The sequence below is a fragment of the Coloeus monedula genome (assembly GCF_965178545.1).
Source record: "Coloeus monedula genome assembly, chromosome: 2".
Classification (NCBI taxonomy): domain Eukaryota; kingdom Metazoa; phylum Chordata; class Aves; order Passeriformes; family Corvidae; genus Coloeus; species Coloeus monedula.
In genome coordinates this window covers 25,149,013-25,175,216 of record NC_138782.1, presented here as the reverse complement: position 1 = coordinate 25,175,216, position 26,204 = coordinate 25,149,013, and the positions used below count along the sequence as shown (strand labels likewise).

General features: G+C 42.6%; 1 protein-coding gene across 5 annotated transcripts; it reads left to right on the top strand.

Annotated features, from left to right (window-relative positions):
• The first annotated feature begins 7,631 nt into the window (after positions 1–7,631).
• FLVCR1 (FLVCR choline and heme transporter 1) lies at positions 7,632–24,869 on the top strand. 5 transcript variants are annotated; one of them, XR_014227360.1, is made up of 12 exons: positions 7,632–8,346; positions 11,395–11,539; positions 12,103–12,243; positions 12,548–12,615; positions 12,859–12,962; positions 14,124–14,234; positions 15,301–15,406; positions 15,625–15,736; positions 16,251–16,318; positions 17,711–23,493; positions 24,240–24,309; positions 24,699–24,869. XR_014227360.1 is itself a non-coding variant. In XM_082303084.1 (10 exons), exons 1-10 carry the CDS (start codon positions 7,687–7,689, stop codon positions 17,768–17,770), a joined length of 1,575 nt encoding a protein of 524 aa, XP_082159210.1. In that variant the 5' UTR covers positions 7,632–7,686; the 3' UTR covers positions 17,771–24,869. The 5 variants fall into 5 exon arrangements, 1 of the variants encoding a protein (XP_082159210.1); XR_014227361.1 differs by having other exon boundaries at positions 24,696–24,869; XR_014227362.1 differs by having other exon boundaries at positions 24,240–24,869.
• Positions 24,870–26,204: the final 1,335 nt, after the last annotated feature.

The window sequence follows — 26,204 nt, the reverse complement described above, 5'->3', positions numbered from 1 at the left end:
GAAACTAAACTGCCCATTTTGAAACTTGAGGCACATTTATTTTTCAGTATTCCTGAGATAAAAACAAACATTTCCACTCTTCTGAAGGGAAAGCTCAGTATGACATTCTCAGTGAATGGTTTGGTGTTTGTAAATAAAATTTCCCAAACATGTAAGCGTCTTCAGTTCCTCAAAAAATGCAACCTCTCCCAAGCCAACCCCTTGTTAGGGAGCAGTGGGAGCTCCACCTTCACCACCATCCATCCCAACATCACCCAGCTCTGTTCTTGTCCCACGCTCTGGCTGCTATCACCTCCCTCTGGTCTGAGGAAAGGGAACAAGGCCTTTTGATTCCAGCACTGACATTTATCCTGGCAGTAGCTGAGATGAGAGGAGAGTCACCAAGACTACCAAATCTGCCTAGGTAGAAGGAGACAACACTGAGCTCTCCCTACCCCTTCACTTAGGCTGGGAGGAGAGATGCAGGGATGTTCCTGAGCACGGTGCTCTGAACCTGCCAGCCAGCTCATGGCTGTGATGGTCATTCCCCAGCGTGTGAAACTGCCCCGTGTCTTTCAGCAGCTGTGTGAGTCTGCCTTCTGGCATCCAGCATCACCTTTGTCCTGTGCATAGCCCCTGAGGTTGTTGTGCAGCCAGCAGAGAGGAGAGAGCACTCAAAGCAGAGTTATTCCCAGGACCCAAGTTATTTCCACTTCATTCCCCTCCTAAGGTTTCTAAAAGCTATGAACCGTTGGTACTGTCTGAGGTCTTAAGGGACACAAATACTCTGTTCACCCTGTTCTTGCAGTTCATTGGAAATACAGGATTATCTCCAAAGGCTTAACAGTCTGAATGCCATTTGGCAGAGCTGGGACGTATCTTGCTGTATGGATTGCTGTAGTGAGACTGCTTCTCATGGGCCATTCTCTCATGTTTATTTTCCCAGCTGCACTGGTGCAGATAAGAATAAATGGCCTCAAGTTGCACCAGGGGAGGTTTAGATTGGATATTAGGAAAAATTTCTTCACTGAAAGGGTTTTTGAATGTTGGAACAGGCAGCTTAGAGAAGTGGGGGAGTCACCCTTGCTGGAGGTACTTAAAAGACTTGTAGATGTGGCACCTGGGGACATGGTTTACTAGCAGACTTGGAAGTGCTGCGTTAACAGTTGGACTTGATGATCTTAAAGGTCTTTTCCAAAATAAATTCTGCTGTCCTATATTTAAGAGCCCCAGGGTACCCACAAGATAGAGAAATGATTTTTATGTTGACACTTGAGCTGTTGGGCTGGTATCATATGACTGCTGCTCCAGTGAAACACGCTGATGGATGTGTTTGTGGACACCTCAGGGATGTCAGGCACTGGGTGAGTGCTGGAGGTGCCCAGTGCCCCCCATTCCCTGCGGTGCCATCAGGAGCTGGGTGTGGTGCTGAGCTGGTCAGTGTGCAGGCTGGAGGTGGGAGCAGAAGGCCAGGCTCTCCCCTGCTCTCTAACCACCTGGATGAAGTAGATGTCAGTCACATGCAAAGAGCTCTACATGCTCTGGGGCTGTCCTGGCACAGGAGCTGCCCAGTGTCTGGTGGTTGATAGGGGGACCATGTTTGTCTCTCCTGACAATGATAGGGAGGGAATTTTCTGTGAGAGATTCTGGCTTTGCAGATAATTTGAAATAGTTTATATCTTGTGGCTGTGATGTAAAAGACTACTGTTCAAAAGGATCTTTGGAGAACAGTTGGAGTGCTTTCCCAACACAGGAGCTCCAACAAGGAGAGTCCCTGGTGTCTGTCTGTCTGACTTCCTGTTAAGATGATTAATGTTGCTGGAATGTTAATGCATTTTCCATAATGTACTCTCACAGCCAGGGTCTGGGGCAGGCATCTTTTATTGTTATTCAGTCTAAACAAAAAAAATTCCTGCTGATTTTTAGTTAAGCTGAGGTCAGCCAGCATCTTCCCCATCAAATGCATGGGGACCTTTAAAGGCTCTCTTCCTGCTGATAACTTCTTCAGAGAGAAATTGGGAACTTCAAGCTGTTACTAAATGTTTGGTTTTCCTCAACAGTAAAAGTAGCAATGCTTCTCAAGCTTGGGTGAACAATCTATCTCTAAAACACATTTCCATACCAGGCTCTTAGTGGCTCCAAAATCACATGTCCCTTCCTTTTAATTTTCGAAGGATCTGTGTGCACGGACCAGGCAGGTAAGGTGTAATAAATCAGGCAGTGAAAAAGAGTTACACTGTGGTGGTTTCTCAAGAGCATAGCACTTTTTGCTGTAACTCTGAGTCATCCTAGAAGTGAAGATTTTACTGCTGTTGCTCTGAAAAGTGGTTTCACCAGGCGATTGCTTCACCATTCCTATGTAGATGGGCAGGGAGCAGGAACTTTCAGTGGACATTCTACATCCACAGAAGGCTACCTCTGACTTAGTCACTTGTTGTGCTACAGCCAGCAGAGAAAACTCTCACACTACTGAATTCTTATAAGCTTTGTTGCTAACTGGAGCGTGTTACTGGAATCCTGCAATATCTCCCAGGTGTACTATTTGGGATGGGATGAACTGCAGCCCAGCAGTTCCATGCTCGCTCAGATGCATCTATCTGCATCTGCACAGCTTCTCCAACCCCTCCTGTTCCACAGCCTTCGGATGGTCCAGGTTGGTGTCACTTAATCTTTCTCATGGAAGAGATTTTTGGTTGTCTTTCAGTAGAGAAATGAACCCAAGATATCAGGATTGCCAGACAGCACATTGCTGTGCTGGTGTATCAGTGGAAAGAATCTGTGATGTAACACTGAAAATGCCTCCAGGCCTTTCCCCAAATTTAATAACCTTCCAGTGAATGAGTGCTGATAAAAATAAGAATGAGGAAGGCAACCCTCCCACAGATCATGCATTTTATTAATTTTTTTTGTGGGCATATACACTTTTCTTACTGTGTATAAAGGATTCAGATGGAAGTTACATTTTTTGTAATATATGAAGAGCCTGTTAATCTTGGAGAATAAGAACCCAATACATTTTGCCTACTATATTTGTTGACATGATTATTTTTTTGTGTTCAAAACTTATTTTGTGTCTGTAATTTTTTCCTCTGCTTGCTTTGGTAGGAAATTGAGGGGTAAAATTCCATTAATAGCTAGCTACAAAAAGAAAAGCAGATGGCAGCTGAGCAGAAGTACCAGATGCACATTTCTGCATCTTTTGTATGGATAGAGACACACAGGAACACAAATTTCTATTGTTTACAGTAGAGGAGTTCATTACCGTGATAAAATACTAATATGTTAAATTACTAATAAATTAGTAAAATAAATTATGACTATTTTAAAATTCAGAACTTTTCTCTGATACTTAAGAGTGCACTAATATATTCCTGCCAGTACATCAAAAAGTTGAACCCAGGTCATTAGCAAACATGCCCACTGTGGGCAGTCATATTCCCAAAGTGGGGCGGCCAGGCAAACTCCTGGAGCTACAAACAAATTTCATGCAAATGCCTTGAGTTGCAAATGCTTTTTCTTCAGTTGGGGATTCTGGCTTTATCTTGTGGGGAGACTGGGCAAATATAGCTGGAATGAGGACTGCATAGGAGGAAGAGGATGTTTACATTTTCCCCTGTATTCTCCCTGAGCTTTCCATCAAGATATTTAGGCATGTGACTCCCCAACGACTTTCTTTCAAGTCCAGCTTACTGAGGTTTGTTTAATATCCAGCTAAAATGGTTCATTTCTAGCTCAGTTGGAACTTCAGATCTTTTGTTCTGAAATCCCTTTCTTAAGCTGCTGTGGTTTTCTTTTTTAAACAACTCGTCTGGGAGACAAAGACTTGGTGCACTCCTGTCATGTAGGTTTTCTCTGCATGGAGAGGTCAAATTCTGCATTGAAAATCATAACCAAGAGATAAATGCATTATAAAATAAGTTTGTTTTTTTCTTTTCTTGCAGACTGACATACATGGTTTGAAACATTATAACCAGAAGATCTGGAAGTCTTAACTGTGTGTCTGATGTACATAAAAGTTCAAGGGTTGCTTTAGAATTGCTGGAATTTTGGCAAGCTTCTACAATCTCCATTTCAGACTCCTAAACTTGGCCTCAAGTTTTACAAAGATGGATTGACCTGTGGGGTTTTTATGGGGGGCTTAGAACCCATTTTGAGGTTTGAAAGAAGGACATAACTAGGAATTGATATCACTGAGATAACCCAGCTAGGGGTGTCCAAAAGCTAGGAGCACCCTGAAAGCAACATTCTACACCTGAGTTTCCTGTATTTTGTGAAATTCCCTGTATTGAAACAAAAAGGCTCCTTCTGAGCCATTTTTTTGTGCAAAGATGCAGTACCTGCAAGATGACTTCTTAGTTTCAAAATAGCTGTGAAAATGCACTGTTCTTTCAATGACACACATGCTACAGAAGGATCAACACCACCACTGCAAGTAAGGATTCTGCATTTCTAATTGCTTTTTCACCTTCTCCAGCCCAAAAATTTAAGTGTTGGGTCCCTGCCTGACTTCTGGAATTTGGATACAAGAAAATAATTTTTTGTGGAGTGAATTAGTATCACTTCCCAGTGACTGTCTGATACAAAGAGGCATTTTGGCCTTTTCACAGCATTCAGGAAAATAACTTTGTTAATGCTTGGGTATACATGAGAAATTTCTGGCTCTATCACTAACAGGAGTATTCAGGAGAGCCTAAATTTTCAGTTAGAGAGTAAATTTAATAGGGGATAGCAGCAATTTTAAGCTAAACAGCGCTGTAAGCCTTGATATCAGTGCTCTTTTTTTAGCTTTATAAATTGTCCATGAAATGTAGATATCCAGGGACTCACATTTTAAGTGAACTCCTGCAGTGGATGTTTCTCCTGGGGTAACTTTCTCTTGCTGGGCAACTTTGTCCTTGGCCCTGCTTTTCATACAAATGGCTATAAATCAGAAGCAATGACCGTGAACCCTATGAAATACGGCAGTGTAAAAACACAGGAGATAAATATCAAAGCTTTGCCTTGATGCTGTCAATTTGGTTTGCCTTTTCATTTCTTTTTTAGGAAGGTACCTCTGGAGATTGATGCCCCCAGGATGCAAAAGCATGGGTTGTACCTCATCAAAATCAACCTGGTTTGATTTCACTGAGGCTGGTGCAGTGTAGCAAAGATGGATTTGCCTCTGTGTTGAATTGTTGTAAATAAACTTGCTTCTTTCTGGAAAGTCTCCTTCTGGGAGTTAGCTTGCATCCAGGTCCTCTTTCCACTGCCCTCCTTTTCTCTACAGTTCCCTGGTGTCTAGTTACTGCTTCCGTGCAGGAAGCACATGACACTGTAGTGTGCGGAGCCATTGGGTGGAGAGGGAAGGCAGATGATGCTCCGTGAAACCCAGGGTGTGCCAGCCATTCTTAGCACAGGATGAAGCCGAACCTTTCCCTGAGGGTATTAGCTGGCAGCAGCTCTGCGTGCTGTAAGCAGCCAAGGGTGCAACAGTAGGGAAAGGAAGAATGGGAGAAAAAAGCCTATTTTGCTCTGGTTTTAAGAGTAAATGTTATCTTTGGATGGACTTTGAGGTCATCCAAAATTTGAGGGGAAAAAATGTTAAACCGGGTGTAGATCAGTGTTTGTACCTTCTTCCAAAAGAACAGGAGTCATTTAGGATGCTAACGCTACATCTCTTCCACCCAGCCAAAGTGTCACAACCCTTTCCCTGACGCCAAGGCTAACCCCCAGCCTGTGCCAGGGATCATGAAGGGCCACTGCTGCAAGTACTGGCACAGACACAGTCTCAGGTGTGTTTTCAGCATACAATGTGTGATATGGATATACATTCCTAAAGTGAAAGCCAGCTATTCTGTTGCTTGGATAACGTTTGTTTGAGTTCCCACTACACTTCTTCCTCTTGAAGTCCTGTTAAAAAAAAAGCTCTATTGCTACAATACTTAGAACAAGTCAGGCAGTGGAACTGGGAGAAACTTACCAAGCATCTGAACTTGCAGAGGAAAAGTAAAAATAAATCAGGTGCTTTTTTGGCATGAATGAGAGAGGCAAGAAGGGCCTGAATCTGACATAGGTAACTTTATTTTTAAAGAGCACATTCCTTGCATACACCTCGTCTGCAAATTCAGGACGACTTCCAGTAGTCTCTAAAATTCTATGGTGCCTGCAATCCTCGCTACCATTGCTCAGCTAAGTGCTCAGGGAAAGCAAACACCGCCAAATTAATAGTTTCAAGCACGTGTCCATATTATTATCCATACTGTAAATAAGATCAGGACCTGTGGCTTACATAGGTCAACTGGTCTTGAGTAAAATACCAACTCCTAATTAGTGAGGGTACTTAAGACTGGTGGCTAAGTGTATCCACAGCCCAGACAGATCTGATTAGGCTCTGACATACCCATGAACAATGTACAGTGTGTTATTTGCCGAACACATGCCAAACCATTTCCCACAGAAACCAGTAAAATACTATTAACATTGTGAACAAACTTGAATATTTCTGTATTTTTCTATTATGCTTTGGAGGAAAATCTGTCTCTTTATAAGGGGATGCTGCCTGCAGCAGCCAAATTACAAACGTGACAGGGGCTGCCAGACACTGCTCCTGTGCAGACACAAACCCAGCAGGGTTTGGGGGAAGATTGCTTACTGAAGTGATGTCTACCCGCCTCTGCACATGAGCCAGACGGACAGTTTTCTGGGGTATGTGTCAAATCAAATTTCAGAGGTTGAGTGGAAACAAAGAATGTTTTGCCTGCGGCTCTGGATGCAATGAAGGACTGGGGTGGATGCACATGCCCTGATAGTGCACCATACTGGTCACCCTCTGCTGCAATTTGGGCCTCTGTCTCTGCCCATCCGTCTCTTATCACTGCAGTATATTTCTCTGCATCACCACCGCAAAGAGACAAACCTTATTGTGGCAGGGGAAGGCCTGGGAATTTCCCAGAATGTGCTGGAAGTGGTGTGGCCTATGTGTCCCTGGCACAGAGGGTGCAGCAGCCGAGGTGCCCTGCCCTGTGCCCAGGAAGAGGGGTGAGGGATGGGCCACAAAGCACCGGTCTGTGCCCACCCAGCCTTGCCTGGGCCGGACACAGCAGCCACCAAAACGGTGACAGGAAGGAGGTGACGTTGCTCCTTCCTTGGAGAGGTTGTGGGGCGTATTTACATCAGTACCATCTCCATGTGGTTCTCATGCACCCAGCCAAAGTCACACAGCCTTTGCAAGTTCAGTTTAAAAGAGTCGAAGGAGTGCACGTCACAGGTTCAGTTTAAAAGACTGAAAGAAGTGTGTGCGAGTCTGTGTGTGCACATACATCACCCAGATGTTGGGATTGAAGTGGAGCAGGACAGCAGCAGGAGTGCAGGGATTGTGCAGATAAGGAACCACGAGAAAGATGGACAATGAAAACGGGAGCGGAGGTGTGAACAAAACAACCACCTCTATCTATGTATATCCACATGCCCACACTCCCAACCCTTCCCAGCGGCCCGGGCTGCGCTGCCGGCGCGCTAAGCCGACCGCGGCGATGGCAGCACGGCTCCGCACGGCCAACCCCGCCCGCCTTCGGGGCCGCCTCCCGCTCCGCCCGCCGGGCACGGCTGCCGGGGCCGGCCCCGGGGCGGGGCGGCGGCCGGCGGAGCCACAGCCAGGTGACCTTGCCCGGCGGAGCCGGGTTGCGCCCGCCGCCGTCAGCGAGGAAGCTGGGTGGGGAGACGGCCGAGATGGTGGAGGACGGCGGCGAGGAGGAGGCGGAGGGGGAGAGCGGGGAGATGCCGGCGGCCGCGGCCCCGCTGCAGCGCTGCAATGGCTTCCTGCCCGGCAAGGAGGCGGCGGGCGGCGGGCGGGCGGCCCCGGCGGGCGGCGGGGAGCAGCCGGCCCCGGCGGCCCCGGAGGCCGAGGCGATGCTGGCGGCGGGCGGCGGGCGGCCGGAGGCGCGGCTGGAGACGCGGCTGTCGCGGCGGCGGCTGGCGGTGCTGGCCGTCTTCAGCTGCTACTCGCTGGTGAACGCCTTCCAGTGGATCCAGTACAGCATCCTCAGCAACGTGTTCGCCGGCTTCTACGGCGTCTCCTTCACGCAGATCGACTGGCTGTCCATGGTGTACATGGTGGCCTACGTGCCGCTGATCCTGCCGGCCACCTGGCTGCTGGACGCCCGCGGGCTGCGCCTCACGGCGCTGCTGGGCGCGGGGCTCAACGCGCTGGGCGCCTGGCTCAAGTGCGGCAGCCTGGCCCCCCAGCGCTACCCGCTCACGCTGGCCGCACAGGCCGTCTGCGCCGTCGCCCAGGTCTTCATCCTGGGGCTGCCCTCCCGCATCGCCTCCGTCTGGTTCGGCCCCACCGAGGTCTCCACCGCCTGCGCCGTGGCTGTGCTGGGCAACCAGGTAGGGCCGGAGGGGAGCGAGGGGGGCTTTGGAGAAGTGGGCTTCTTTGGAAGTTAAAGACGTTACTTCGAGTTAAAAATAAGGTGCTTAAGTGGGAAAAGGCATTCTCCAGGATATGGTTTTTGGGAGAGTGGACAGGTGAGGAAGCGGGGCCAAGCTCAAGGTGATGCTGCGTCCCGCCTGCCCGGCCAGCCTGGCTGTGCGGGAGCCTGGCCATGTGGCAGCGTGTGGCAGCTCACACGCTTCCATCAGCTGCCGGCAGTACATCAGCAGAGACCCTTTTCAGCAGTGGTCCTGCTCCACTTCCTCTTCCTCTTGCATTTTGGCATTTGGATTCATTTGACTGAATCCACCCCCGCTTGGAGGGGTGTGAAGTACGTGAACTTTCATGAAGAGCCTCAGCGTCAACATATATTGGTTTCTGCTTGTTAAAATGTGGCCTCTAATTGCCAGGTGCCAGTAGTCAATACCCTGGTGACTCGTGAAGTTTTGTGTAACGCTGTGATAGTTCACATCGCTGTGGGGAGTTGCTAACTGAGTCACGGATTTCCTCAAGCTCCCTGGTCCTGGCCAGTTTCAGAGAGCTGGAACAGGTGTGTTTGAAAGCACAGGTGCAAGTATGATACTTTTTCCTCCTATAGCCTTCTTCTCCCCTCCTGCCACTGTACCAGCTTTTTTTTTTTTTTTTTTTTCCCCTGTGGCAAAAAATTGCTAAGATTCAAATCAGCATCTCTGGTGCAGGCTGAGATCATAGGTAGAGTTTGCTTAAGGTAACAGGGGATTTGATTATTCTCACGTGAGTCTAATGATTTTATGTTTGTGCACTTTGGATAATGACAGTGGTGACATTAATGTTATATATTTACAGTTAGGGTGGTAACCGAGCTGATTCCTCATTAGCTGATAGCTGGCTGTTTGCAGTTTTTCCAAAACAAGTTTTTCTGCATCAAAGTTTTCCAGTGGACATGTCAACTGTCCCTTTTGGACTGAAGATTTCAGAAATTGTTGGTTGTTTCAGCAGTGAGGCAAAAGTTTTGTATCTGCATCCTGATATCAGGTTAAAGGTTTCTTTGACAGCTAAATTTCCACTCTTCCTGATGTGTACCAGTCCTCCCAGTAGCAAGGTGCATTTTCAGTTCTGTGGTAGAGTGTCAAGTATCCAGCTTGGAGTGTGAAACTGATGCTTTGCTTGGATGCTGAGATGTGGGGTTGCAGTGGCTCAAGACAGGAGCAGGAGAGCAGAGATTGTTTGGATAGGAACCCTGAGAAAGATGAGCAAGGGAAATGGGATCAAAATGTGAACAAAATAAGCCGTAGTTATTTCTGGAGTGCATTCCCCTTCAGAAGCTAAGACTGATCTCAGTGTGCCTGCTGAAGTGCTTGCTGGTCCTCTGTCAATAGATCAACAGAATTTCTCTATTCTCAGGTTTTGCTTCCTTAAAAAAAACCCCCAAACTCTCAAAAGCTAGATTGAAAGAGTAGCAAGATGCCAAGTTAGGCACTTGGAAGTTACAAGTAGTGTTGTCTGTGTATCCCACTGCAGTTCCTTCTGCATCCGCATTCCCATTGGGTCTCGCTGTACTGGATGATTGCGCAAGGTGAACTATGTAACAGAACAGGTTGCTATAACCCTCTGAGCTGTCATCCGATTGCTTATCAGATACTGTGTATGATTTCAGAGCTACAGCAAACACAGCTGGGACCGCAGGCAGGGGAGGAAGAGAGCAGTTATCAAAAATTAGATCTCACCTCTTGAGAGACTGATCATTTGCAATTGGAGCACAAATCACTGGGAATGCAGCGATGTACCTGTTAAGTAAGGGCCGTTAGGAGTGCCAGATCTCCACAGGTATTTAAAATCTTTAATGAGGCACCCCAAACTCATTGGAACGCTTCCTCTGGCCTTAACCTCTCTAGATGTAAATGATGGAAAATGGTATCACTCGACTTGGTTGGAATAGTGTGGGTACTGTATGGGCTCCTGTTGGGGGAGGAAAAAGAATACCTTAAGAAAAAGGTAACTGTGTACTCAGCTCATGTTTGTAGGGTTCATGTACTGAAGGGTGAGCACAAAATGAGACAAATTCTTCATTTGACCACTGGATATTGTGTAAATCTGACGGCGTGGAGGGCAAAAAAGGTAGCAAAACCCTCATCAGGGTATACACAAAGGATGCTTCCTAAGCCCAGTAGCACACCTTTAATGTGTGTGCTTTCTGATTGTTGGACTTGCTACTCTAGCAGTTTTTGGTGCTCCTTTTTTCATTTAATTTTATCTAAAGTAAATGTTCCAACACTTTAAAATGCCATTTAGTTTTGGAGGAGCAGAAGAGAGAAATTGGAGAGTAGTCCAGGACTTGTTCCTTCATGTTTTAAAATGCTTTGTATATATATGTATATGCTCAAAATTTCAGTCCCTGTGTTTTGTCTCTTTAACACAAAGTCAGTTGTTATGCTGGAACTTACTCCACATACAAACCATTACTACTTCATTCTGTGATTTTTATTTATTTCCTTAGCAATAATTGTTTGGTTTGGTTTTGTGTTTCTTAATAAGGGTATTCCTTTTCTCTTGCTTTTCTCTGCTCTATCTGTTCTGCAGTAAACCTTACAGTTTACAGGCTTTGTAACTGTAGTGGCAGGAGTGTGACATCAAATGGAGAAGAACATTTCTACAAGAGTAGATGGAGTCTTGTGTCATGTCTAGCCCTTCAGTTGCAGGATACAAATTTATGTTCATGTGTGGTACTTCCCCTTTCCTGTGAAAGATTCTTGTATAAGTCTTAGGTGTAGTGTAAATATATACACTAAGTTTAGTATTGTAGTTTAATTGAGAAATGAAAAGGTTAAAACCTGAGTTATGGAAGATCTGATTGTAAAACAACATTGAGAGCAAGTGGCTCAGAAGTATGATACTAAAGTTTTATTAATGCTTATTATGATAACAATTCTGAATTCTACCTGGTAGAATCTATTCTACCTGGTAGCTTCTATTGATTTTTATGTTCATAGGGAAATTATTTTTGGTTTTCTTTTCTTGCTTTACAGCTTGGTACTGCAATTGGCTTTTTGTTGCCACCTGTTTTGGTTCCAAATACACCGAATGACATTGATCTTATGGCACATAACATCGGCATCATGTTCTACGGAACAGCGATAGTGTCCACTCTTTTGTTCTTCTTAACAGGCGTTGGTAAGTGTTTACATTTCTGGAATTTACATGCTGACTATGGGGAGTGTTTACAGCATCTCACTTAAAGCAGCTGACTGCTCAAAGTAGTTGAGGTTACAATTTTTCCAGTTTGTGTTCACTTACCTGTTGTGCCAGGGTTAAGCAACAACCATTTCACTCTATGTTGTGCTTCACAGGGGGTGATCTCTTTCAGAATATTTAGTTCTCTTAGTTCCTTTGCTACAAGGACTTATGATACAATGTGAATTCACTCTGCAAATCTTGCAGTTCCAATACAAAGGTCTCGACACATTGCAGGTGAAGTGTGTCTTTGACCATATTTTGGTAGCAATCAGATGTGACCAAATAACACATCCTTTGTGGATGTGACCTAATTATTCCATGAAAAAATCTAGAATATTTTTTTCTTGGAGGTGTTAAAACTACAAGTCAATCTTCTGAAATTCATCAAGCTGAAGCACTGCCAAAAAAAAAAAAAAAAAAAAAAAAAAAAAGAAAAGAAAAAAAAGCACATTAGTTTGGTAGAGATGAATCAAAAATTTTTCTTTCTTCTTTTTCCCCAGTGTTTGAAGAAAAGCCCAAATACCCTCCTAGTCACTCTCAAGCAGTCCTGCAAACTAAACCTCCTGAGGATTACTCCTACAAGCAGTCCATTATTAACTTGTTCAAAAATATTCCATTTATACTTTTGCTGATCAGTTATGGTAAGTGGTGCTATCTGCCTGTAGTCTGGCAGAAAGGTTCAAATGTGGGCCAAAAGCACATAGAGTTTTAATTGTGGGGGTTTTTATGGGGGAGGGAGTGTCAAACTTTTATTTACTCAGGTGCCAGTGCTGGCAAATCTGTAAGGATGCAAAATACCACTTATAGGTCCAGTGAAGAGATTTTACTTGGCACATAAAAAGTTTTGTGTTGTGGGTCTTAAACATCAGAAGATGAATTCCTTAGGGTAGTAGTTCTGCATGGCTGCACCTGGAATGACTGAAGCTTTTTTCCTTGGTACTGCAGGCATTATGACTGGGGCATTTTATTCTGTCTCCACATTATTAAACCAGATGATAGTAACTCATTATGCGGTAAGTTTCTTGGATCTTATCTTTATCTTTTCCACTGTACATTTGCAGAGGTGATGCTTATTTTGTAGGTGCTATGTGTGCTCAGACGTTTGGTTTCTTTTATACCTCTGTACAGTTTCTTGTACCATGCAGCTATGGGAGTCATAGGAATGTTTGTTTGCACTTATGACTGCCAAGAGGTCTGAACTTGACTCTGAGTGGAAGCAAGTTATTAATGAGCACCATATAAATATTTGTTGAAAGGGAGAAGAAGTGAACGCTGGGAGAATTGGCTTGACACTGGTGGTGGCAGGAATGGTGGGTTCGATTATTTGTGGTTTGTGGCTGGATTACACTAAAACATACAAGTAAGTGTGGGTAGGCATGTGTGGGGTTAGGGGTAGGAGAGTGGTGCAATTGCCTTAGGAAAATACTCCTATGTGAGGGCTGAAAGGAACTGCTGATGAAATGCAGTTCATCCCTGACTTTTTAGTGGCCTTGATGGAGACAAGTTTCTGAGGCTACAGCGAAAGCTTGAGACTTACTGGTTATTGGCCAAAAGAAATGAGGGAGCAGAATGCAAACATGCAGGGGTTTATCCATCTACTCCTGTCTCTCCAGGAGTGTAAGGCTAGCAAGGAAAGCACTGTAGGTCCTACGTACAGTGGCCAGGTGGCCCAGTGGGCTTCTTCTCCTAGGAAAGTATAAAGTCTCAAAGCCTACCCTGCATTGTTTTGTAAAATGGCCAGTTGATGGATTCTCAATTTTTTTATGTTACCACTGGTCCTATTATTAAGCGTAACGTTTGCTTTAATTCAGGGGATGACCATGGAGCAGAGCTCTGTTCTGGGGTAGGAGCTCCTAGGTCTGTCATCCATGGTGTGGTACTCCCAGGAGCAAGCACTGCCCTGGAGCACTGTTTGTGATGGAGTAGTTCTCCCCTGTGACTCGTAGTACATTATGTGCCTCTGCAAGCCTAATGGATGTTAATGCTGTAGATTGGCCTTGTTTCTGCATGTGTTTTGGCTTATAAATATGTGCTTTAAGAATTTGGAAGACATCTCCTATTCCAGATTCAAAATAAATAGAACACTGTAATGAGATTTGTTTGACTTGCCTCTTGGTGGGCTGACTTATATTGCTAATAGTGTTGGACTCAGCTGCTCCTGTGTTGATGTATTGTGCAATGGGCAGCACTGCAGAATGGCCAAGAGGTACAACATAGTGGAGAACTAAAATAGTCCTAAGGTAGTAGTATGTGCTGTGATTGTCCATTCTTTGAGAGTCTGAGTAAGTGTCCTTAGCCTTGAGTGAAGCAGCCAGATAACCACGACAGTTAAGAGTTCAGGAAGGGATATGTTCTCACTGCATGCTAAGTTTGAGGCAGAATTACATGAAGCAAATTTTACAGCTTTAGAATGCCAGTTCTTAGGAGTATGTGATGCTAATGTTATTCTTCCATGCTTCAGCAATGTGCTATGGCCTTCTGTTAACAATGTTAATTTTTTGTTGTTGTTGTTGGGTTGCAGGCAAACGACTTTGATTGTTTACATTCTCTCTTTCATTGGGTTGCTGGTATTTACCTTCACCCTGGACCTCGGATACCTTATAGTAGTGTTTGTGACTGGAGGAGTACTTGGGTGAGCAATTAAAGAGCACTGCAAGACTTACTGCAGTTCTGTTCTGAAACACATTTAAATGTTTTACCTAGATAATTCTGCTGAGTAGTCTGTCACCATGATCTCAGCCTATGCCTGTAGCTCTCAGCACAGATAGGGTTTACTAGGGTTTCACCTTCTGTTACATCAGAATGAATCTAAAGTAACTCACTTTTCAGTAAATTTTGTTTGACATTTTCATGGACCTAAGCAAGGTCTCTAGGTGGTCAGTTCATTTGGTTCCAGTTCAAAAAGCTGTCTGCAGTGAAGTTGAAGCTTTCTCTTGACCACTGTGTAGGTGATTAGCATTTAACTGAGCAGATCTAGGAAGACTGGCTTCTCTGCATTTTGATTAATCTATACTTTGATAGCCCAAGCAACATGCTGGTTGCTTTGTTTGCTCTGAAGACCATGAGCTCTGCTCATAGATACCTAATCTAAAAGCCTCAAGAGGTGCTGAGGGAAAGGTGCTGTATTCAGACACAGAAGTCAAGATACAACCAGAAATATCTTGAGAGTTTCAGTTTAAAAACCAATCAACCAACCTCAGCTGCATTAAGTCCCTTCTCTTCCATCATTCATCAGTCCCCTCAGCTTCTTCCCTAGCACCTTCCAGCAGGTGTTCCAGTGTACAGCCTCACTCCCTACTCATGGTCTCTTTATGCCCTCCAGCAGGGGTATTTGGGCTGATCAAATGATGATGTTTGTGTATGTCTTTCGTTTGGAAGTAATTGGCTTCAAGTATGGAGTGGCTTGTGGACTCGTTAGAAAAGGTTGTTTCCTATGTATGGTGGTTATGGGAAATAGGACAAACATGTTTTAACAGCTTTGTCCTAAAGAGAAAGGTGTGTGGCTAAAATTCTTAGACCATATTGAGGGAATGAAGCAGTCACTATTATTTGGAATTACTGAATTACGTTAAATCATGAACACATGACAGTTCAAAATACCAGCTAATTCATAATACTCTGTGTGTATCTTAGGTTTTCTTAACTGTAGTAATAGATGAAGGCCACGCCTGTCATTCTCTTACTCTCCTCTTCAACAGGTTCTTCATGACTGGCTATCTTCCACTTGGGTTTGAATTTGCTGTGGAAATTACATATCCAGAGTCTGAAGGCACTTCCTCAGGTCTCCTTAATGCATCAGCACAGGTTACATCATTTTATTTCTTCAAGTGGAGTAATGTTCAGGAAGGCCACTATGCTCGAGTCTAGGAAGGCTTTCTTAGACTTAGCTAAATCTCTGTTGTGTTGCTATAGTCCTGGTTTTTTTTTAATTCGATTTCTATAAGATATGACCTGGAACTTTTAAAGGCAAAATGATGACTCTTTTCTGTGTGATCCTGATGAAGTTACTTGTTTGTTTCTAGATATTTGGAATTGTCTTTACACTTGTTCAAGGAAAGCTCACAACAGACTACAGTCCTCGTGCAGGAAACATCTTTCTTTGTGCTTGGGTTTTTGTGGGCATAATTTTAACAGGTAACTACAAGTGCAAGTAATGGTTTCTCTTTAATGTAAAAGTGTGGATGTTTTTAGTGTGATGTTGCTAATACATGGACAGCCATCTGACCCCCATTTCTTGAGACATGTCTTGAATTTGAGACAGATGTCCATCTCCAAAGTGGGGTGAGAAATGGAAACAAATGCATAAATGGAGGCAGTTTGCAGTTCTCCAAATGCAGGAAACTGCTGATCCACTCTGGAACTGTGCCAGTGACTTACACGTGTTGACTTATGAATGTGCTGAAAGTGCTGAAACTATCAAGCTTTGCTTTAAGTTCTTGTGGTTTAAAAGATCTTATTGTCACTTCTTGCTTTGTGAGGAGCAAGTTCAAATTGTCAGTGAGTTCAAATTGCAAAGAGCGAATACGGGTATTTTGAAAATGTGCTGAAAGCAGCTTCTGTGTGCTTGCACCATGCAAACATTTCCCTTGAAGTGCATGTCACTGTAAAGGTCTGAACCAGCTTTCCTTTTTCCTTTTTTTTTTTTCAGCCTTAATAAAATCAGATTTGCGAAGACACAATGTGAATTCAGGGATTATGAACTTGGACGTTAAAGCTGTAAGTGGTGACTCTTTTACCATGACTATATTACCTACTCAAATGCTTGACTTCTACTGGCATAACAGTATTAGCTGCAAAAGAGGGATTGACAAAATCTTATGACTGTTTCCATGCTGTTTTTGAACAACAGAGCCATATGGGATGCTGCCCTCAGATAGCTATTTTTCTCCTTAACTCCCATTAGAAAAATGGAAAAAACCTTCTGCTCTCACATTTTTGTTTGAATTTTTGAATTTTTTGAATATTTGAATTTTAAGTGGCTAATAATATGATTTTATTGCTTGAATCTTGCTTTTTCATATGAGCAGGTAGCACTGTAAATTGTGGAGCCTTTTTGTTTCTTGGGTTATGAGGCCATCCTATAGGCTAGGTATTTTATTTGAAATACCTGCAGTCCCTTCAGATGGAGTCAGTGTCTGATAAACAGAAGCTATGCTGGAGTTTCTATACAGTGCTGCATAAAGGGCTGGGTTTGTTCTTCTGCTGAGCACACTCTCAATTTAAATGAAGAGTGAGCATAGCACTTTCTGATGATTGTAAGGTTCTACATTTCAGCAGCTTTTCCAAACCAGTACAGTTACTAGTAGAAATAAAGCTGTCAGTGGAAAAATTTTTCAGTGCTGTGGTTTTTTGATAATTTGGATCAAGATATGAGACAGCTTTTTGGAGTCAGACATTGCAAGATTCTCTGCCATGCTTCTTTTTGTGTAGGTGTCTTGCATGTACAGCACCTTTTGATCATCTGTGACCAACTGCACACTGTTAGTGTCTGTATCAGGTTCAGGAACTTCCGAGCTGGTGCTCTCTGAACTAACTTGAGCCTGAAACCTGTGCAGCTCTGTGTGCTCAGTGTGGCATCCTGTGGGTTTCCCAGCAGGGCTTGGGGCTCTCTCGGGGATGTACATGACTCATCTGCTTTCCATTATCACCTCATTAATTAGCCTAGCTCGACACACAGCTTCATTCATATTAGCCAGGGTGTAAGAAAAGCTGCAGTCCTTGCCCTGATACTGCCATACATGTTTGAGACCTGCCTGTGTTAATAATGTTCAATATCACTTTGATACTGAACCTTGATCAAGATGCTACTGTGGTTAAATGTAACGGAGGAAAAAATGGGAAGTTAATCTTCATGTGTCAAATATTTATATGCAGTAAATATATACTTTAGAGTTATACTAAGAAACTAAATTCTATTTGATCTCTCTTTTTTTATTACAAAAAGAAGAGAAAATCGAGTTTTCTATAATTGCTTAATTTGGCTAATTAACGACATATACTATTGGAGTCTAATCTAACAATTACCCAAGAACACTGAGTTTGAGAATAGTTCTGTTGAATAACAGCTTAATTCCTGTTGTGTTTTTATTTTTTTATCTCCCTTTTCAGGTACCAGTTGACAGTCCTGTAGAACCTGAAAGCACATTAAAGATTCAGTCAGCTTTATAAAGCTGAAGGAAGGTGACTTAGAAATGCACAAGTTTGGTTAGATATGGAACAGTAGGAATTAGTGTAACCACTGGATTTGTGTGTATGAGTAGTAAAATGTGTGTGTTGATATTGGTGGTAGTTGTGTGTTGGAAGCTATGAAGATGCTCAGATCATTTTGTCCAAGATGCAAACAATTCACCTTTGTATGGAATATTTATTTTAACAGTATTCAAGTTTTGCAGTTTCATTAGTAAAGAACTGTGTGAACTCTCTCCACAGTAGAGAGACATGTACATTCAGGATACATACTTGAAAAAAAATCAGGAATCCTGAAGTACAGTTGTCATGATCAGAAGTATCTAATCTTTTTTTCTTGTTCAGTCTTGCTGGTGCATTTGAAAAATCAAGGAGTAGAGAGCTGTACAGCAGGAGGATGTTCACGAGTTCCTTTTCTTATTTTAAATGTGTCTGTATTTTAATATAAGCCAATGAAACCTTCTGGGAAAGTGATAGCACAATACTGAAAACAAGAGATGACGTGTGTGTTTCATACTGGCATCTGACATTTCTTCTGCCTTGAAACTTCTTTATAGATATCAGAAGGCAGATAAGAGAAAACACTGTTCTATAGCTTCATTGTAGCATTAATGGGGAGATTTGAAAAGTTTCTCACTAGATAAATTGGAGAAAAAATACTTCTTACTAAATACAGTAAAAAGGAGGACAAAGGCCTTTGATATCTCTATTGTGAAGTAGTTATAAGCAACAGAACACTACCACACAACTTTCCTCCATGGAATATTTTGAGTGCTTTCTCAGTTAAAGAGAGAGGAGTACGTGTTTACAAAGAGCCGGTGCCTTTACTTTGTAAAGAAGATCCCTGCCTCATCTTGAGTTTGATCAGTGCTGCTGAAGAAATTCCATTTTGTGTGTTAAACCTTCTCTGAATATTTGTGGAGTATCAGAAAATGTGTTCTGTCCTTTTTATGAACTGTATCACTTGTCTCATGTGACATTCCTGTGCTTGTGTAACTTAAATCATGTCTTTTGCAGTTTGTTAAAAGCTGTAAGGATGACTGAAAGGAAAATAGTGATATTTTCAGTTCTCTGATCAAATATTTTCTTTTGTGCCATCTCAGCTGCAAAATGGGCAGACTTCATTAACAGTAACTTTTTGTTACTTAATTTATCTGTATTTGGGATGGGGGTTTCTCACTGTAGTGCTTTTGAAAATATTCTCCTTTACCTTGTGCTCTATCTATACACCCACAGAACTGATAGTACTACAATAATAGTATTGCTGGGAAAGTCAGACCTGGGTTAGTGGGCTTTTTGCAAACATTTAATTGTTATCTCAGTAAGCTGAGCCTGCAAGTTCAGTGCCATCAGTGATGCTATGTCTTTGAGTTCCCACAGATGCAGTGCCATCCAGAAGGTGGAATCCTGCCAAAGTATTCCGCAGATGGTTACAGTTGGGTATGGGGAATTATTTAACTCTGTGCTGGTTTCAGCTGTGCTGCAGCTAATTTTCTTCACAGTGGCTGATATGGGGCTGTGGTTTGGATTTGTCCTGAACACAGGGTTGATAATACAGAGATGTTTTTGTTGCTGCTGAGCTGGGCTTACATAGAGCCAAGGCCCTTTCTGCTTTTCATACATCCGAAAAGGCGAGGAAGTTGGGAGTGCAGTGGAGGTTGGAAGAGACACAGCCAGGCCAGGTGACCCCAACTGACCAAAGGGATATTCCAGACCCTATGATATCATGTTCAGTATATACAGTGGGGGGCAGAAGGAGGAAGGGAGGGATGTTTGGGGTGATGGTGTTTTCTTCCCAAGTAGTCATTGCGCTTGATGGCCCCCTGCTCTCCTGGGGATGGCTGAGCGCCTGCCTGCCCGTGGGAAGCTCTGAATTAATTCCTTGTTTTTCTTTCTTGTATATGTGGCTTCTGCTTTCCCTATTAAGCTGTCTTTATCTCAACCCATGAGTTTTCCAGCTTTTACCCTTCTGATTCCCTCCCCAATCCCACTGGTGGGGAAAGGAGCGAGCAAACAGCTGCTGGGGCTTGGTGGGTGGCTGGGATTAAACAACAACAAACTCCAAGATAGTCTCTAAGTACAATGAATATCATTAAATGCTTTTCTTTTTCTTATTTCACTGTAGACTCAGAGAATCCTTTTGTATAAAAAGGGCCCTGAAAACTTACCTTTCTAAGCTTAGCCTCTAAATGTCATGATCTTGATCTAAACATTCTGTATGATAAATGCTTTAGACAAGGGAAGAGCTATCAGAATAAACCAAGCATGCTTGGAACACTTGTCTTGCCAAAAAGGGTTCACATGTCTTTGCCAGGTCCTGTGCTAGAGAGAAAATGGCCAGGCCTTGCTGCTCCTGGAGAGCTGAGCTCTAGAAAAATCCAGTGCTGAAGTAGCTGAGTATAGTAAAATTAACTCTTGGATGTTCAACTGGCAGGCAAGGGTAGAGGAGTGGAAGTGGAGATGCTTTCATTATGTCAGTTCTTTACGTTTAATGACTTGCTGTGATAGAAGCTGCCCCATCAAGGGATGTACATGTTTTCAAAGTTTCTGCCTTGTAACGTGTGTAGGTGGCTTTTCCCTTTGGAAAAATCATAATAATGTGTGCCAAAATATATATATGTTTTTCAGCAAGATACAGCTTCAGAAAATATTTACGTTCATGGCCCGTGGTTGCTTTGACTTTTGGTGTTGCAAAATCTTAACAAGATAATATTTTTGCAGTTTTGGGGAATTGAAATGTCCAATACAAAGTCTTTGGCAGTATCCAGAATGTTTCCTGACCTGTTCAGTATACAACGTTCAAATTCAAAGATTGAGTCTTTTTATTTCTTTCTTAAAATTTATTTTTCATTTCCTTTCTTCACTATTAGCTTCCAGTTTCTTTAGTTATGTTCAGCTGATTATTGAAAAAATATTCTAGTTTTGTCTCCTTGTGTTTTTTATCTTCTGCCAAATTACTTGGCTACTTTTTGAAAAGGTCCAAACAAGATTTTGGCATGCTGAAAACCCTGCGGGGTCCCTGAAAAGAAAATACTCCTAATAGTGAAGGCTTAATTACATCTTGGATTTAATATTCCCCTTCTAAAAGGAGCTTAAAAGTGGGAAACCTGGGAGCTATTTTCAGTCAATGAAAAAGTATTTAAATGAAAGGCTCAGCAGCAGAATAAAGAGCAAATCAGTATTTTTAAATGTGATAATCTTATTATCTGTCTGTCAAGAAATTGAGTTTCTAGCGCATGGCAGAAATAAATTTGGAGTAGTTGAGGCTTTGTGGTTTTGCTTTTCATTTTGGGGTTTTTCAACATCCATTCAATCAAACATAGAATCATAGAATGTTAAGAGGTTTGAAGGGACCTTAGAGATCTTCTAGTCCCAACCCACCTGCCATGGGCAGGGACATCTCCCGCTAGACCAGGTTGGTCAAGGCTCTATCCAACCTGGCCTTGAACAGCTCCAGGGTTGGGGTGTCCACAACCTGCCTGGGCAACCTGTCTTATCATCCTCACAGTAAAAGATTTCTTCCTGATATCTAAATTAAATTTCCCCTGTTTCAGCTTGTACCCACTCCCTCTTGTCCTATCACTACTGTTCCTGACAAGGAGTCCATCTCCTGCTTCCCTGTAGTCCCTCTTCAGATACTGGGAGGTTGCTATGAGTTCTCCATGCAGCCTTCTCAGCCTGGAAATTCCACATGCATCTGGAATTGGAAGTAGGGTTTCTGACTCAGCCTTGAGATCCTGGCTCAGCCCTCCAGCAAGAGTAGAGTTGGGGGCTAAAACTCCTGACTGTCTAAAGAGATAATTGTATCATGAATGGAATTGCACATCAACTAGGAGAGGATGGTGTAAGAAACCGAGTGAGGAGAGGCATCCCAACCCCATGCATCAGCTTTTGCTTTTCAACTTACTTTTTTTTTTTTAAGTGTTTCAAGGGAGCTCTAGAGGACGCAAGAGAACCCACACAATGGGGAGCATGATCAAGGGGGCAGCCCCCAAGTTCTCAGGAGCCCAGCAGGCTGTGCAATTGATAACTTTCAGTTACAAAATTCAGAGATCAGCCTTAAAATTAACTCTTATCTTTGTATTTCTTCCCAGCCATGTTAAACTTTTGGTAATTTCAGTGGAAGAAACTTGGAGAACATTGACCCATTTTTATTTAGGATTCCTACCATGGCCTTAAACCCCTCATTTCTGTTGGGTGGGTGTGAAAATATCAGACCTGTAAGGCATAGTCTGGAGTTGCTGGTAGATAAGTCCCTCAGAACAAGTAATTGTAGATGGGTGCTTGTCTTTAGTAACACATTTCTGTTGCTAAATGCCCAAGTTTTATGAGGAAGAAAGAACAAGGGAAGAAGTAGGAAGAATACATATGAATCATTTCAGATTAATAGGGCTTTCCTCACTTCAGCCTCTTGGTCATTTCTGTTGTTCAAGGCAGTCTGTTGTTTCAGAGACAATCAGTGGAGTGTGTAATTAGAGCTGCCAGCCCGTGTTGCCTGATGCAAAATGGTTTTTTGAGAAATATTTGGATTACCTTGTATATCTACAACCAAGTGAAATTGGGTTAAGCTGTAAACATGTATTGTTTTCCTTTTCCATTTTGTGAACTCACTAGTTTTCCTGTGTGAATGGGAATGTGTGACCTTTACAGTTACTGTTTTTCAGTACATGTATGTACCTCCTTCCCAAGTGTTACAGGCTACTAATGTTTCATGGAGCACAAGCTGCCGTTGTACACAATAATATGTGATTGCCCCCAGCCCCACCATTCGGTCTGAAGTATGTGAAGAGGGAGAAGTGATGCTAATGCAGGAACTAGAATGAATTAAGCAAAAAATTTTCCTGAGAGAAATGTATTTTTGTGTAAGACCCATTTTATTTACTGCTCGTGTCTTTGTTCTACTCATGAAGATAACAAATATGTTTTGCTGTAATATTTTGGTTTTGTTAGTGTCCAATTCTTTATTTCAAGAGAAAATTAAAAGTTCTTAACAAATATTCTCTGATTGCAATACTGTATGTATGTATAGATGTGGATGGCATCATTCCTTATCATTATATGTTACTAATAAAGTGTATAATGCCTAAATTGATTGGAGCCAAGATTAGCATTTTTGATAGCTGCTGATAGAGCTGCTAATCTAAAAGTGATTTTTTTTTTTTTACTTAGAACCCACCTTTTAATGTAGGAAAATGTGCAAGTGTATGACTTACTGTGTCATTAATAAATATACAGGTACATGCAGAGTGCATGTATGCAGGGTATAGAAATTTATTCTACACAAGACTATTGGCATCCTGAGAAATTTTCTTGGGGCGTGGAATTAAAGTACTAGCATTGGTAGTTGAGTTGTACTGCTCTAGTACAGAGATTTCTCCTTTGCTTTGGAAAAGGTCTGTGAGGAAAAGTGCAAGTTAACCCCTAAAGCAGAGCGATCCAAAGACAGTTTCTTGAGGGTAGTGCAGATATTATTTTAATAAAGCACTTGGTTGCAGAGAGATTATCTGAGGGGAGAGGGTAGGATAACTTCTTAGGATGAAAGTGAGACATTGCATTCATTTATGGCTAAAATTGGAGTTTCAGTGGAAGCACAGCAGAACCCTTGTGAACACTCTGCAAGGGTTCTGTCACCTACCCTCAGGCATTTAACCCAGCTGTGAGCCAGGCAAATTTGAGGAACCTGCTTCAAAGAAAGTAGAGTCATGGTAAGAAAATATTTTAGTTTTTTTTATCTCACTTCTCCACAAAGCTGGGATTCTCTCTCAGCTATTTTGGTATAGGAGATACTTCACAGGGGGTAGTTGCAAGTGCTGCAGAGGACAGCAAATACAAGCCTTGTGTCATAAAGCAACACTAACATGCAGTTCAGCACTGGGTTGAACTTTCAGGTGGGTTCTTCATTTTACAACCAGGACAAGAGGGTCATGCTCCTCTTATGGTACCTCTATGAAAGCTGCAGGCAATATCCCCATTTAGCACTGTAATTTAAACATTCCCACAGCTAGGAAGGAACAACTCCAAAAAATTATTACTCCCTGAAGTTTCTTTGGTGTTGGTGTTTTGGGTGGGTTCTTTTGGGGGTTTTTGGGGGTTTTTTTTTGGTTTGGGTTGGTTGGTTGTTTTGTTTTGTTTTTTTGTCAGATTCTCAGTCCTTGAAAGAAAACACTAGAAACCTCATCAGGTAAATGGGAGCTGTGAAGCCATCCCGGCTATGATTAGTGAGATAATAATTTCTATAGGTGGGAGGAGGAGGCCCTGTAATCCAAAGCTAACAAGTATTACCCCTTCCAGACAGTGATGTGGTTTGTGTATGGATAAAATAGGCAGATGCTTAACAGTCCAGCTGCTTCCTGGGATGGAAAGGTTTCTTAGAAGTCTGCTGTATTTCCTTCTGTCTGTGCTTCACAATGAACTAATCCTATCTGACCATGTTCTAAATCAATATTTACAGCTTTATTAAACAACAACTTTCAGAAAATGAAACAATAATAGCCGGAACTTTGTGGAAAGGACTTCAGCAGGTATGTCACAAAGGCTGAGTATTGGCAATGGTTAGGCATAATTATGGGGAAACACAAAAGGTGGAAAAGCTTTAGGTGTGCGAAAAAAGCAGGATTCAGGAATAAAGCAGAAGAGTTTAGAGATCAGCTTTGGCTGCAAAAACTTGAAGAAGATACAATTAATAGCAAGCAAGGACATTAAAACAATGGTTAGAGTTTCTAGGTTTGGCAGAGATAGGTTTGGAAGTTGCAAAAAGGTTTTGAAGTTGCTTAGCAAGATAGATAAGTTTGAGCTTAATAATGGAATATTGTGTATTATTATATAAGGTATAACAAGTGAGCATTGTGTACAACAGATGTACGTGCGCTGTTTGTGCTTGGTTAAAACAGTTGTCTGTAACTTTTAGAAGCACGCTAATTGGCTAAGAAGCTTTTAAGAATGCTCTGTAACTGGGAAGTCTTTGGATGTCTGGGACAGCGTGAGCTTTGTACCATCTCTGCCCCAACTCGGTATGTGAGACTGATAATGGAATAAAATAATAAAAGGCTCCTGGAACGCTTGTCCAAGCTCCCTGTCCCATTTGTCAACGAAAACGCCGGCAAATTTCTATAGGTGGGAGGAGGAGGCCCTGTAATCCAAAGCTAACAAGTATTACCCCTTCCAGACAGTGATGTGGCTTGTGTATGGATAAAATAGGCAGATGCTTAACAGTCCAGCTGCTTCCTGGGGTGGAAAGGTTTCTTAGAAGTCTGCTGTATTTCCTTCTGTCTGTGCTTCACAATGAACTAACCCTATCTGACCATGTTCTAAATCAATATTTACAGCTTTATTAAACAACAACTTTCAGAAAATGAAACAATAATAGCCGGAACTTTGTGGAAAGGACTTCAGCAGGTATGTCACAAAGGCTGAGTATTGGCAATGGTTAGGCATAATTACTGATTTGTGAGTAATTATATATTTGTGATTAACGAGCTAATATCTGCTTGATATCAGGGATCGAAATTCAGCCTCTATGATGCTAATTTCTGGTGTTTCCTCAGTAAACTGCTTCTGCTTGTAACAGTGTTTAGACCATGAAAATGGCGGTGAACAGTATCTAAAGGGCATTGCCAGTATTTTGGCCTTGTGTTACACGTTTCCAGAAATAGACACAAGATTCTACAAAAACTATAAACTCCATGCAGATGGAAAAATCCCTGGGAAGTATTGAAGGCATGAGAAGTTTTTCTAGCCTGCATTAATTAGGCTGAACCAGAGAGTTCCCACCTTCTTTTTTCAGAATGGGGCAGTCCTAAGGTTTTTCAGATGTTGATCACCAGTTTGAATAAGGTAAGAGGGACTGCAGATACTGCAGAGTTAGTTATTCTTCTAGAAATCAAATTGTCCTGCTTGCTGCCAAGAGAAAAAGAAGTTAAATATAACAGGGCAGTTTCCAAGGCTGCACATGGTGTTTTCTCCATTAAATATTGGAAGGTAACTTGATTTTCTCAGAATAATTCATCAGCTGGTTCTGAACAAACCTGCAGGCATTAGACAGAATGTATATCCTGTGTGGAATGAAGAGGCACTGTCCCACTGAGGTGAGAATGACTCACCCAAGGATCATTAACTGGCTCCAGGGACTTGAATTTATGTTATCTTCTGCTCCCAATGAACAACTGAATTTACTTCCGGGCCTAATGCTAAAAGCTTGAAATTCACTTAGAAGCTACTGCCCAAAGCCTAGTAATACCATGATTTTTTCATCTTGTCACTGCCCCACTGAAGCTTCAAAAGGATAGAGAAGCCCTCAAAGGCTCAGAAGCTTGACGAAGTTGTCCAAACCAGACTTTTGCCACAGGAGACACAGAGGTCCCGCAGCTTTTGGGGAACAGAATTCCCCATGATCAGTGTGATTTTTCTCTGACCTACT